The sequence below is a fragment of the Thermobia domestica genome, chromosome 7, assembly GCF_964235325.1.
Source record: "Thermobia domestica chromosome 7, izTheDome1.hap1.1, whole genome shotgun sequence".
In the NCBI taxonomy this organism is placed as follows: Eukaryota; Metazoa; Arthropoda; class Insecta; order Zygentoma; family Lepismatidae; genus Thermobia; species Thermobia domestica.
The window spans coordinates 169,680,539-169,694,834 of record NC_137460.1 but is presented as its reverse complement, the minus strand read 5'-3'; the positions used below and the strand labels follow the sequence as shown (position 1 = coordinate 169,694,834).

The window sequence follows — 14,296 nt, the reverse complement described above, 5'->3', positions numbered from 1 at the left end:
GCTGTGCGCAAGTACGCCATTGGTTTTGAAAGGGCATGTTTTGCAGTGTTTTCTCCAACAGTAACGTTATTTAGACAGCTGTGTTTATATGTGTTACTGTGAATATAACGTTGTTATGAAGTTTTTCGTCTCTTGTGTCTGTTTAGTGTTGTTTTATTGTTTGAAATGGATCAATTTGTCATAAAAGAAAAGATGACAGGACGTGGGCCAAAGTGGTGTCATTGTTGAAGAAAAGAGAAAAATTAATTCAAATGATAGTTGAGCTGATGGATTACAACCTGAAACTGACAACGGAAATTCAAATATTGTATCGGTCACCATCACCATCAGTGTCTATAGAAGAAACCTCTCAATCTCAACGTCTAGTAAGTGGTTCAGATTTTCCCCATCCTTCGAACCTTTCAAAGCCCAATTAGACTTTAGTGTTACCTACAAATTTTCCACAACAGTCTCTGAAAGGTCGAACATTGAAATTTGTGCCAAGTTGGTTCCTTCCGTGGCTGCACGTCGATCCAAACAAAATTAACGTGATTTGCTGTTTTTACTGTATGGACATCTTGAAAAACATATTAAAAAAAAAAAAAAAAAAAAAAAAAAAAAGTGCTTACTAAAACCATGGAAGACGCCTTCTCTACTGTAGGATTTTGCAACTGGGAGAAGGCTAAAGAGAAATTAAGTATACACGAAACTTCAGAATGGTATACACGAAACTTCAGAATGCCATAAACTGGCTGTACTGCGCTACACGGAGACAAAAAAGTTCAATAGAAAACCAACTAAACAGACAAATTTTAGATGAACAACTGAATGCAGAAAATTCCTGGAAAAAATGTAATCTGAAGTATATTTTATCTTGCAAGACAAGGACTTGCATTTAGAGGTCATGACTCTCAGTTCAGGAATTTATTTCAGTTGATGAGCTTTTGCTCTTAAGATTTTCCACAATTGAAGAGCCGGATAAAGGGAAACATGAAGAGATGTAATTTCATGGATGTTAAAATCCAGAACGAAATCTCGAAACCATGGGCCAAGAAACTGCTTTTCATATATGTAACAAAATCAAATCTCAAAACCCTCCTCTGTTCTCTACCGTGTCTGATGGTTCCCGTGATGTGAATGGCGAAGAACAATTAGGTATTTGTGCCAGGTTAGTTGATGAAGATCTCTGTTCTCATGAAAATTTTCTTGTGTTCTACAGTATATCAAAAAACTACTGGTGAGTTTATAGCTTCAGTTATTCTGGATAAGATAGTGAGATTGTAGCTTTCCATTGCTCATCTTAGTGGACAAGTTTATGATGGCTCTGGAAATACGAGTGATGGTTCTGGAATTAGTGTTCCATCTATTATATGTTAACAGCAACTTCTTGCCTTGTACGTACATTGTGGAGCTCACAGTACTAATCTTGTGAGCACGAACTACTGTATGAGTACTGTTTTCGCAGTCACTTTCAGTAAGGTCAAGATTTTCTGCTATAATCGAGGCTAATGCTTGTGGTCTTGTCTTAAACATTGCAAACATGAAATCCTTGTGTCCCACTAGGTGAATTTGTAGACGGTCTAATAAGGGGAGTTGCTTAACATTATGAAGAAATTCTCTCTGGGTTGGAAAAGATGAAGACTGACGGAATTGCCAACACATTTTCAGGATCAGCACCTAGGCTTTTGCGGCTTTTTGAAGAACGATCTACGTTTCTTGGGCTCATATGGCTAGAGATATTGTCAGAGGTTGAAACTTTTTAAGAGGACACTTAAAGACCCAATTTCAGTGTCAAAATGGAAAACAATACAAATCATAAATGAAAACATGAACTTGACTAATATGCTTAGTCACTGATTACTCATGTACTGTCACTGATTATTAGTTCATTGTATTGTCATGATACCTACAAATTAATATCATCTCCCTGGAAGTCCCATTAATTATAATAAATATGGTCAACAGTACCATAAATAGGATTTTTTTGTCGCTGGAAGAGAACCTGTTATCACCATTGATAGGATGCTCCCTAAGAAATCTATGGAAATTGCCAATAACGGCAGTAGGTTTTGCGCTTCCTAAAGTCTGTAATGCACGCACAGAGCTCTAAAATATCTACTGACAGAAATGAGTGTTATTCAATGATTCATTTCATTTCTTTTCAGTAATTGCAAGCAAATGTTCCACGGGCGTCATTTGGGCAGGACAGGAGGGTGTAATTTCCCCTCCCTTGAGCTTCATAAATACGTATTGTTTGATCAAATGTATAGTAATGCATAATAAAAAAGTAATACATAATAAAAAAAAAAGTGTGATTGTGTTGTTATGGTGAAGTGCAATTCTTGAGAATTGGAACTCAGGGTTCTTGCTCACTAATTGAACTCACTCAGTGGACATTCCCTCCCGACGCCAGATATGACAATAAAGTTGTGTATTCTTTAACCAACCCTCGTATTCTCAAGGGGAATTCTTGGAACTAGTGACAAGTTTCAAGTTGCATCTCAACCACATCAATAACGTTAGAATCATCAGAAGCAATTTTGGGATCAACACTTTTACCATTTGGGTTTCCAGTTTTTTCACAGCATTGCATTTTTCATAATGATTCTTCGTTCTTTGAACTAAACCAACCATTTCTTTCTTACACGTTTTGCAACGAGCTCGTATGGTCGTTTTCTTATCTGATGGACTGAGTTACGTTAACAAATTTGCTCCAAATGATGTCCTTTTTTCTTCCCGTAAAACTCATGTTAAACGATTTCAAGTTGTACAGAGACTGAGAACCAAGATGTACTGTATCGACGAATGCCTGCGATATTTTAATTTCAGAACCGCAATTTAGCAGAGCCTTTGGTTTGTTTTCTGGATACAACACAAAAATTTGTTTCCATGATAATTATTTTATTTATTTTTTGATATCAGTTCCACAAGTAATCCAACTTTCGACTACGACACTTTCTCGCAAGTTAACTGAGAAGCATTTAAACAATACAATATACGTTAAAAATAAGGGGAAAAAGAGACAAAATAAATTCTAGATCACCACATTGGCCTGCTATAGCCACGATAAATCAAAATATTCACATGGGAAGAAAATAGTCTTCTGAATAGGAAGCACTTTTGACAATTTTCTTTCTCTGGAAGAATTCTTTTTACAAAACTAAAATAAAATAAAAATAAACATATGTTTCAAACAAGTCTTAAAAAATACACATGTTTAAAACATATACAAAATTTGTTTTAAACAAAGTCAATTGTTTAAAACAAGTTTTAATCATTTGTTTTAAACAAAACAACCCTGGTAGAAACACATTACAAATTAAAAATTACCTTGGATTGACATATATACGCCAAACGTTAATATACTTCTATTTTCAAAATAACTGAAATACAATAAATGAATTTCTCTCTCTCTCTCACACACACATTATATATATATAGTTCACCATAATTAACACAGTTCATAAGTTATTTATAAGTTATATTCCCACGGCAAATTGTACGTGTTTTTTTTTTTTTTTTTTTTTTTTTGTCAAATAGACTTAGAAAAAATTATTATGAACTTCAGAATATAATATGGTGACGATGACATAAGTAAACTTAAAATTATGAGATTACAAGTTCTAGATTTTACTATCAATGACCTTAGGATATGAGTAATAATTACAATCCTAAGGTTCGACAAATTTTAAACTAAAATTGTGAAACACTTGGCTTGGCTTGTCTCTTTACAGATATTTTCCGTTCCTGGGTTCAAAACATTCTTCAGAACATCGTTAAAGTGGTTGTCAGCCTCCTACGATGTCTGTACTTCCGTCTTATTGTGGGTTATAGAAGAAAAATTTCGTCCAACTCTTTACCAGGAGGTAATGTGCCTAAGATCAATGATACATTCCTTCGCTTGTTGGCAATACTGATACGTTGGAAAAGGAATGCAGTAGCTCGGGGATCACCAGTTTTGATCGCTATTCGATGGCCAACTTCATTAATGAAATTAGATTCTTCGTGATTCCAAGACCCACTGGTTTCTAATGCTACTGTTACAAACCAATATTTGTCTAATTGGTTTGTGTATTTTAGTCTTTTGTCGGATTCTCTGTGAGCGGCGACGAGACCTGCCTGAATTGAAGAATGGGATATATTGGAAGGAGCAAACGTATCGGAGCATGTGAAATCCCAGACTAGTGCTTTTCTGTTTTTCCACGGTACCAAGGTCATGAGTCAGGACTTTCTCCATCTAAGCGGCAACAACCATTTGGTTCTTTTATTGAAGGAACTTCTGCTGATACGAGGGCTCTACAAATGATGTCGTTCACATTATGATTTCAAGATTATTTTCCCGCACTTTTTTTTAATACATGAAAGACCATGTAATCCTTTATTATCAACATATGCGTTGCAAGCAAGACAGTAGTGAGGCTCACAAATATCAGCACCTAAGTGCAAAGATGTAGCAATACGAAAGCTCTCATTAGAAAGGTGTAGGCCAAGTGTGTAAGAAGGTAGGGCTTGAAGCCATGCACTGTTTTTGGAAGAGGAGACAGCTAACAGCCTGGCTTTGTCATCTGAGTTATTAGTTGATGATAGAGTGAAGATAAACGAAGCTTGAAGGTTCATCTCAAACAGACTGGACATGTCTTTTGTCGTTAGGTGGGGGATCCATTCCAACCAGACTAATCCATTTATCGATGCATTCTTGTATATCTCGAATAGAGTCCAAGTCAACCTTCTGTTGAAGAAGAGATCCAATTAGTTCTCGTGAACCATAGAATGATGCGAAGAAACAGGGTATGGCGATATCCATGGCTTGACGAATCCCAAGGCGTCCATTCTCAACTGGTAAGGAAGCTTGTAACCATGAACTGTTTTTCGAAGAACAGTTTAGAATGGATTCCAGTCCTGTTCTAAGAATTTTTTCTCACAACGTAAATTATATCTATGATATGAGTCTAACTGAAAACTTTGTTATAAATAAGGAAAATGAACGAAAACGTTTTTCTCTTTTAGAAACAAGCGAAAACTTTATTTTGAGACCCTTCTTTATATTACATAAAGTGTTTAATAGTTAAAGGTATGCCCCTTGTAAATTCTTTATTATACATTGTTTCTTTTCCCATTATATTTTTATCAGTAGAAAAAAATATTGTATTTATCTCATGTAATAATTCTCATGCAGTACAAGTAATTATTCTATTTTGATAATAATTAAAAGATAAACTTTCTGAAGACGCTAAAGCAAGCCAATATGGTACAGTCATATTTCTCTGCAGAAGTATCTTCAGTGGATTATATATTATTCTTAACATATTTTTCCTACAACTCCTCCAAATGATTTTGGAATATATATATATATATATATATATATATATATATATATATATATATATAAGCAGTAACATAAAATAGTATAAACATAATCACACACACACTAAAAAAAAGACACCGTAATAACTTGTTTAATTCTCCATCATATATTCATCTTCACCATGAGATACATAATGTCAACAATGTACTTATTAAACGTGTTTCGTCTCAAAAAGATCTAGGTGTTCTCTTTCATGAAAAACTCTCCTTTGTAGATCGCATCTCTTCGATGTCAACCAGAGCTATGAAATTAGTTGGTCTACTCTATAGATTTCCTGAAATGCAAAGTTTCCTCACCCTTACAATGTTTTATGAGTCTTTTATTTTCCCGATCATTGAATATTGTTCACCTATATGGAATATGGTAGTACCTACTAATTTATCGCGCATTGACTTGGTCTTAAACTTCTTTATAGCCATAGCGGAGTTTCATGATCACTCGAGACAAGAAATAATAGGCCTTATGCAGAGTCGTTCTGACGCGTGATTAGTGATATACTAAAATGTTCGACTAACATGTTTCCTGCAGTAGTCAGACCTTTAGTACTTCCGTCTGCACCTTTAGTACGACACTAACCATACGTCCAAACGACTCTGCATAAGGCCCAATGTCTTTAATGAACTTACGTACCCCTGACAAACGACGCCGAGCCGCAGACTTACTTTACCTATATAAGATTATCAATGGTAAAATTTATTCTGAATTTTTACTATCACAGACTAACTTTCGATTTCCTGCCCGGCGAACTCGCTCTCTTGATTTGCTAACTTTCGACACACCTAGGTTATCAATTGTAAAACTTTTTTTTTTTTTTTTTTGTTTTGTTTTGTTTTGTTTTGTTTTGTTTTACAGACCAACGCATGATTGCAATACATTGCTAACAGGACGTAATATTTTTACTTCTAAACGAAACTTTAGAACTCAGCTGAAGAGAACATTGTAAATTTAGAGGTGAGTCTTCTTGTGTTTGTATATACTTCTTCTTCTTTCTATTTCTTATTGTTATGGTGATCAGTTTCAGTCAATTGGCTTAGTGCTGTATGAAATCTCGTGAATAAATAAATATAGGAAAACAGCACCATGTTGCAATGCAGCGTCATATGATAGTATTATCAGTGCGAAAGTAAAATTCACTGGGAGAATATAATACTAATATTGTCAGTGGGTCAGTAGGGGTGCATCAGAGCGGATGGATAATAAGTGAAAAGACAATAATAAGACAAGATGGATAATAAGGCACACGTAATACACGGAATAAAACATCAATTCAGCGGAGATAATAACATTATACATATGCTGGGAATAAGTATGTACGAAAAAGATATAAAAAATTAAAAATGGTATGTACATAAAGTGTATATGCAAAATAAAATTAGCATAATGACGCAGCGTGCTACAGACAGTTCAGAGAAGAGGCGGTTCGCTGATAGGACGGTAATATGTCTTCCGATCTCTATCGCATGGAGAGTTTGGGAACGGAATTTTTAAAGTATTTACGAGAAACGCGGAGCCAAATTTGCTGTTCATGATGGGTTGTTGTTCTGAGACAAACAGATGAAAATTTGACCGTTCCAAGAATGTCTGTAATTGTTGTTGCAAATTGAAAGAGGAATTCCAGTTCTGTTAACACAGAAGGCTGGACTTAGGACGCATTTAAGGAGATAAATGAGATTGGAGAAACCCCAACTGTAAAAGTGATAAAGATATGTCTTCCTTGTGGATGTATAGTTGGGTCGGAAAAGATCCGGGCCCGGTGGAAGCTCATATAGCTCTAATTCCACATTAAGCTGTAAATCCACATCTTATAAAGTCTTGGTGTTGAAAGAGACTCTCTCGCTCTCGCTCTAAAATATGTGTATGTATTATTTTCGTGATGTTAAACTGATACAGGATATATTATGTTTTACATCTGGAGTTCTAGTATTTCCCCGATTGAGATGCAAGTCACAATAATGGAATAGTTCTCGTAAGGATGCTGGTCTTCGGTAAAAAGTTTCGGCCGAGTCAGGAAAGATTTTTCGCTTAATGATGAGGTAGTTAACACGAATCATGTAGAGGATGGAGGCTGATAGAAATATTCGGCGCAAATGCTTTTATAGAGTGGTTTTCTGTTTTCGAAAGGACTTACTGCACAACTGCACTGTTTGCTGGTAAGATTAAGGGTATATTGTCGGTCAGAGACTGCTGGCGAAAGGATTTTCAGATGGTTATTGAGGGACAATATGATAAAACTGATACAGGTTCCCCGAATTTCCAAGGCATAAGGACAGTGGACGTTTGATGTGAGAGCAAGAGCTTTTGAAGGTATTACATACTTTCATAGGTTTTATACGTATGTCAATCTCGAGACACCCATTCCCAAGTGTGATGTCCAAATGAAAGAAAGTGATTGCACAGGTGGAGAAAAATCAGGTGATTTTTACTGTGTATTGGTTTAGAAATTACAGGAAAAGTTTGTGCTGATTGGACGTAGGTGCATATTAGGAAAATGTATCTTATGATCAAAGGCAGAGAAGTAACAACATGCGAAGTATTTCTTGTTCCAGACGTCCCATGAATATAGGCTGGCGTATAAAGGGGCCATCGAGAGCCCTTGATTTGAAGACAGCAGATATTTTCAAAAATGAAATGAAATGAAATGAAATCTTTAAGTTTTACGTCCCACGCTTATGCCGGTTAGGCTAAAGGAGACGGTGATTATGAGAGATGAGTGAAAATGGTGGAATGAAGAAAGTGGGAGGAAACGGGAGAACCCCGAGAAAACCCACGAACACGGTGTTTGTCCACCACAAAGTTCACTTGGCGGGGGCTGGGATCGAACCCGGGACCCCAAGCACCAGAGGTGAACGCTCTACCACAGAGCCACCGCGCCCCCGAGATATTTTCAAAGTAGAATTGTTCGTGGTAAGGACAAAAAATATATGCTGGGGTTTCGATGTTTTCAGGTTGTGTATGGGAATTATTCAAAAACGCACAGACTCTTCGATATTGATGTATAATAAAGTTGCACATTTGGAGACTAGGGTGGTATTAGGATGTAGAGGTTTCGTGATGGAGCAAATAATGGACAGGAAGTGACATGTGTCTTTGAGGTATGATGGGATTGCAGGCTGGGTTCGTTAATTTGAAGAAAACAGAATTTAGGATTTCCAGAGTAAGATGGAAGATAGGGCATCTAATAGGCTCTATGGTGAACAAGATAACATTGAATTTTAGTGAGGAAATCAAGGGTGAGATCTTCCTCTAGAGATCTACTATTTCTGCTGATGGAAACTCCCTGTAAAGATTCGGACAGGCAGTTCAATTCATGACAACTTCGAATAGGATTTATATGCAGGTCAGGGTCAAAATGCAGCGTAGAGATTATGGCGTGCTTGAAACGTTAGGGGAAAGAGATCAATAATGTGTTTCGAAGTAAGGGATAAGTATATATTTCCAGAGGATAGCTATTAGGAAGAATACGGTTTCCTTAGTGGAAGGCGGGAAGAATTTCTGAATACTGAGATGCATTTCTGAGCGAGAAGCACAGTTAAACTAATGTAATTGGGTTGACCAATAACACCGTGAGCGTACGCTGGGAAAAAGACGCGACTCTGTAATTGAAATCTTTTTTATGGAGCTTAAGTTATTGTGTATGAACGGGAGAAGGTTAGGCTAAACGATAAAGGTTTCTCTTTGGTCTGAATAAAAGGAGATGAAAAGAAATTGAGAACTGGTTGAGATCGGTTAGGTACAGATGAAGTTATAGAGTTGCCGCGAGTCTGTGGTCTTTTTTCTTCGCAGCTAGAGTTAGGAGCTTAAGTGTGAGTGGGTTCAATAACGCTCAAAGAAGGCGGACGGAAGAAAAAGAAGAAAGAAAACTGCTTTTTGAGAGGGAGCGAGTCAATAGAATAATAGTTTTGGGATCGGTTAGGAAGATAAAGCTTGGAAAGCTTTGAGCGATATTTATTGATTCCTATCAAGAGACGAAAAGTTTCGTTTCTTTTTTTTTTCTTAATTTAATGATCTTTCGTTCTCCTTCACTTTTATCACCATTCATTTCATCATTCTTTACTGAACAATCTACTTTCAGCCTTGTAACACTGTTAATTAATCCCCTCCTTATCTAATTAAATGCTTCTCAAGTACTTCGTGTGTGTGATTATGTTTTCACCATCTCTACTAAGCTATTTAGTTTACATAATGTTTTTCAATTTATAAATCCAACATTTATAGAAATTTCATTTTTGTAGTAGGCAGGAATGGCAAGCGCCAGAGGAATAAAGTGATTATGTCTAACGTTTAAATTAACGTATAACTTTTCTATTAGAAAGATAAGAAACTTTGACCTTTAAACGCTAGCATGGAACTGAGACCTATGTTGGAACAGCACTCCTTTCTACAGTTGACCATATACCACCAATTACATAGAATACGAAGCAACTGACCATACCGATCAAGGACCACCGAGAGCTTGGTTTGAATCAAGGTGAATGGTCGTTAGTGTCACTACGAATCAAACGTCATCAGTCTTAAAGTTCCTCTTTCATGTGCTCACAAGTACCCATTTATTCAACTTATGAAATAAATTAATCATGAATAACGTTTAAACTAGAGAATATCGAACATTTCCATTATAGGAATTAGAAACGTGATTTTTGGCTCGTAACAAGTTGCGAATTACCCATATCAAGAAATTCCAAGTATAAAACTATATGGAACATCTATTTTAATAAACATTTTTACATTGACTACTTATTAAAAGAACGGTTCTTCCACCAGGGTACAATATTTTGAAGAATTTGTGAATAATGCAGAGCTTACACTTTAATGGGTTTGTGAAAGATGAAAAAATGAAATGAAATCTTTAAGTTTTACGTCCCACGGTTATGCCGGTTAGGCTCAAGGAGACGATGAAGATGAGAAATGAATGAAATGGTGGAATGAAGAAAGTGGGAGGAAACGGGAGAACCCCGAGAAAACCCACGCACACGGTGTTTGTCCACCACAAAGTTCACTTGGCGGAGGCTGGGATTGAACCCGGGACCCCAAGCACCAGAGGTGAACGCTCTACCACTGAACCACCGCGCCCCCTGCTGAAAGATGAAGGTGGATAAGATTTCTTTGACTTCATAAAGTTTACGCATGCTCTGAAGTCAAACATGATGTTGGTTACATTGCAATAAGGTAGACCAGACATAAGCAGAATTTAACGGATCTACTCCAAAGTTACCATGCAGCAGTTAAACACTGCTGTGTTTCGTATCTATTCTTAACGTATCTGTCACTAGTTAAAACACTGAACGTGTTTTCCTCATTCGTCCTATGTTTCGTTCCCCAGAATATTTTCACTGTCATTCAACATCACCAGAAGCCATGAGTAGAATATTCCATGAACTGAAGGTTAGGACGTAAAGAATGGGAGCTATACAATCTTACTCCAAAACTGACCATTTACTTCTGTTTGAAAACTCCGGTAGGTATTCTTAGCCATGGACGGAACTGAATCATACAATTGTGAACTTCCTTTGGACAACCGAGATTTTTTTTTTCATTCAGTATATTGTAGTTTCCTTGGATCATTCCAAGAAGATAATATTTTAAAAGCAGGTAAATGGTCGGAGATTCTAAATACATAAAAACAACATAGTAAATTAAGTTGCACGCATATGATGGAATGTTCTTTCGTAGGTGGTTCATAGCCACATTAAATCAAATTTATAAGTTTCTATTTCACATCATACAGCCGGATAGATATCAGGCTTTCTTACATGAAACTGTTTCTTCGTCACATGTTCGGTTCTTTTCACAGTTCGAAAGGGAAGAATTTACTACTCACTAAAGGAGTGCTAAGGTACAGACAAAACTAACAGCAAACTGTGTACTTAAGTATTTTTTCTTCAATCAAATTAATACAAGAATAAGTTGCGTGAGTTTCTTTTTCTTTTCGATTACTGAAGTCTTGACCATAAAGAAAAAAAGAAACGCAAAAGAATTTAATAGCAACATGCACTCTAAAATATGGGACAGAGCGGCCGGCAAGTCGTGGTCTAACACCAGGTGATTGTTTTCTTTGACATTTTGTTAGATAACTGAATTCAAGGTATCATTCAACAATATTCACTGAAGTTCGACAAGCGAATAGAAAATTTGGTTAAAAATGTAACTCCAAATACACTATTTTCTTTATTTTAGTTTAACGTCTAACGATTATGACTTTCAGGCTGAAGGAGATGGATGTCTATTAAAAGTAAATTATTATGAAATTATATGTTTGTGCTCTCCTACCGAAATTCGAACCTAGAATCATATGTAACAAAGGCATACGTCCCGCCCACTGCACCGACAAGGAGGGCCACTAAAATCTTTAACAAGGATACTTTTACACAGAAGGAACTTATGTTACAGAATGATGGACAAGTGAACGAATAATTAAGGGCAATACTTGACATAATTCTGTGTATGTAAAAGGTATTCACATGAAAAAAACAACTTAAAAATTGCTGAGGGATATTTTGCAAAAATAAGAAATTCATGAGCCACAAATTTTCCGTGTGTCTACGCGCATATAAGATGATATACAAACATGACATCAGTTTAGTTGTAACTGGGATTGGTGATGTAGTTGCTACAGACTTGTTACGAGTCAAAAATCACAGATTCACATTCTCTTAGTCTTAAGTACTTCAAGCTTACTATATTATGAATTTATTCGTAAGTCGAATAAGTTTATACCAGTCTAGTGCTTACTATATTATGAATTTATTTGTAAGTCGAATAAGTTTATACCAGTCTAGTGCATCAAAAAGAAAATACAAGGTTCATCCATCACCTTTGAGTTCTTCTGACATTACCGACCTTTCTGTTTCGCTTAAAGTAAATTTTTGGTAGGGTTTTACTTGTCTCCACTTACACTTTATAAAACTGAATTGATTTCATGTTGTTAACTGATAACAGGAACGTAATTTCAACAATAGTCACAGGTGACCTGTTAGGGGTCAAGGGTCATATTTCAATATTTTTCTCATTACTACATGCTTTCACTTTAGTAAGAGACCACATAGGAATAAAAGAAAGTCAGATTTTGGTCCTAGAGCCTGTAACTTATCAGTCAGCCTGACTGAGCTTTAGCGTGAAACGAAACGAAACTGATTTTCGCCTAGTATCCCACCAAATTCATTTTACCACCGTTCATGACTTCTACGTAGTACGACGAAAATGTAACCTGTTTTGTAACAGTCTGTTTTGTTCAGTACATACGTAAACGACAGAAATTATTATCTTTCACGTAAATCTAGTTTCTATCGTAGATAAATCCCCCCTCCCCCAAAAAACAACGGTAATCTGTAAAAGGCACTGTTTACACTCAGGCAGTGGCTGTAAGGCAGGTACTAAGGCAAGATAAACTATTCTCGAACTGTAAATACAATTTACAGCAAAAATGCTCACTGCTAATTTCAATCGAGATACAAATAATTGATTTACTTGAGTAGAAATAGTATTTCAAAGAAGAAGAAAAAGAAAACGTATAACTCATGAAATGATACCTTCCCAATAACAGTAATCTTGGACTGATATGCTACTTGGTGATATGGTTCTTAGAACTGAGAAATTGTACTAATTACTATAGTAATCTTCAACCTTGATTATATTAATGAGTGATTTACAACTATGGAAATACCTAAATACATACATACGAATGTTATCATTGCTTGTTCATTAATTTGTTCTTTACTTAACTTCACCTTTGTCTGCTTTAAAAATGAAACCCGCTTCATTATGCGTAACGCCATGCATCTGACACTACATAAACTCAAAAATTCTACATTAATATCACAGTATAATATAGTATGGGTAAATATAATGAGGCACTTTTCAGATGCTGACCTAAGATAATCTCTGCTAGGAAAATTTACAGGAAAACTACTCTTTATAATTCAATGTCTCTCCCAACCGTACTGGAATTCACACCCAATTCTGGCAGTTTTCCCATTCCTTTCTACCTCATGGCCTTCTAACAAATCAGACGGCTGATGCTTCGAGACAAAAGTTCTGAATTGAGTACACCCTGGACATTAACATCAATTTATTGGTTTGCACGCCTATATTACTACTGAAGATTTCATCAACTCATGCATTGGTGAACACTAAAATATGATTCATTATTATAAGCTGGTCAGTCATTTTCAATTTTGTTTTCAATAATTCAACAATATTTGCTACCAAATAGAATTACCAAATGCGCATTACAATATCACAGAAATTATTTTAATTTATATTGTGCTATAGGGTTAAACTCTCTTTGATGTGTTACATTGTAAACTCTTCTATAACCCCAAATATCCATTGCATTTTTACAAACACTTTGAATCCTTAAAACTTCTTTATGTTTAAGGTCCTGTCGCCAATGAAAGGGAGCTGCCTTTGAATTACGATACGTGCTGGAAACGCCACCCACATTTACTTTTGTGTGTGTGTCAAGAAATTCTTTAACGTAAGGATGAAAGTTCAGGCCAAAGAACTGAAATAAACTCTGAACACCTTTATATGGCTCCACAGACAAATCTTCGTATCGCAAAACCCTGAAAAGAAAATAAATATTTTAGGCACAGTATCAATTTTTAAAAAGATAAAAATGAAAACCGTAAATAATACATCATATAATTAGTTTTTCCTCGAAACAGATTTTCTTTATTTATGGATATGTAATAAATCATGAGAAATTTTGATACCTGCATAACCTCATCACAGAGAGCTTTCTGGTTCACTGATCATGTGTGAAGATGATCACAACCCACGAGAGTGAAACTATGCGAAATGAATATTACAAATCACGAAAACATTCTTTCTTGGTGAGAGAAGGCGACTAGAAAGTCCAGCGGAGCTTATGTGACAAAATGAAAGTAAGTATACGCAATACTCAAATCCCATCCCAATTCAGGACGGGTGTCTGATGATTGGGATTCGAATTTC

General features: G+C 35.9%; 1 protein-coding gene across 5 annotated transcripts in view; it reads right to left on the bottom strand.

Annotated features, from left to right (window-relative positions):
* Window positions 1-14,296, bottom strand: part of LOC145690570 (carbohydrate sulfotransferase 6-like) — a 464,276-nt gene that overhangs the window by 25,429 nt on the left and 424,551 nt on the right. For 4 of the 5 annotated variants that reach the window (XM_081765591.1, XM_081765593.1, XM_081765592.1 and 1 more), the window contains one exon: window positions 4,973-13,905. The exons of the other annotated variant lie outside the window; for it this stretch is intronic. In XM_081765591.1, coding sequence (XP_081621717.1) covers window positions 13,587-13,905 — 319 coding nt within the window. In that variant the 3' untranslated portion in view covers window positions 4,973-13,586. Of the gene's footprint in view, window positions 1-4,972; window positions 13,906-14,296 lie in introns of those variants that run through there. 5 annotated transcript variants of the gene reach the window in all.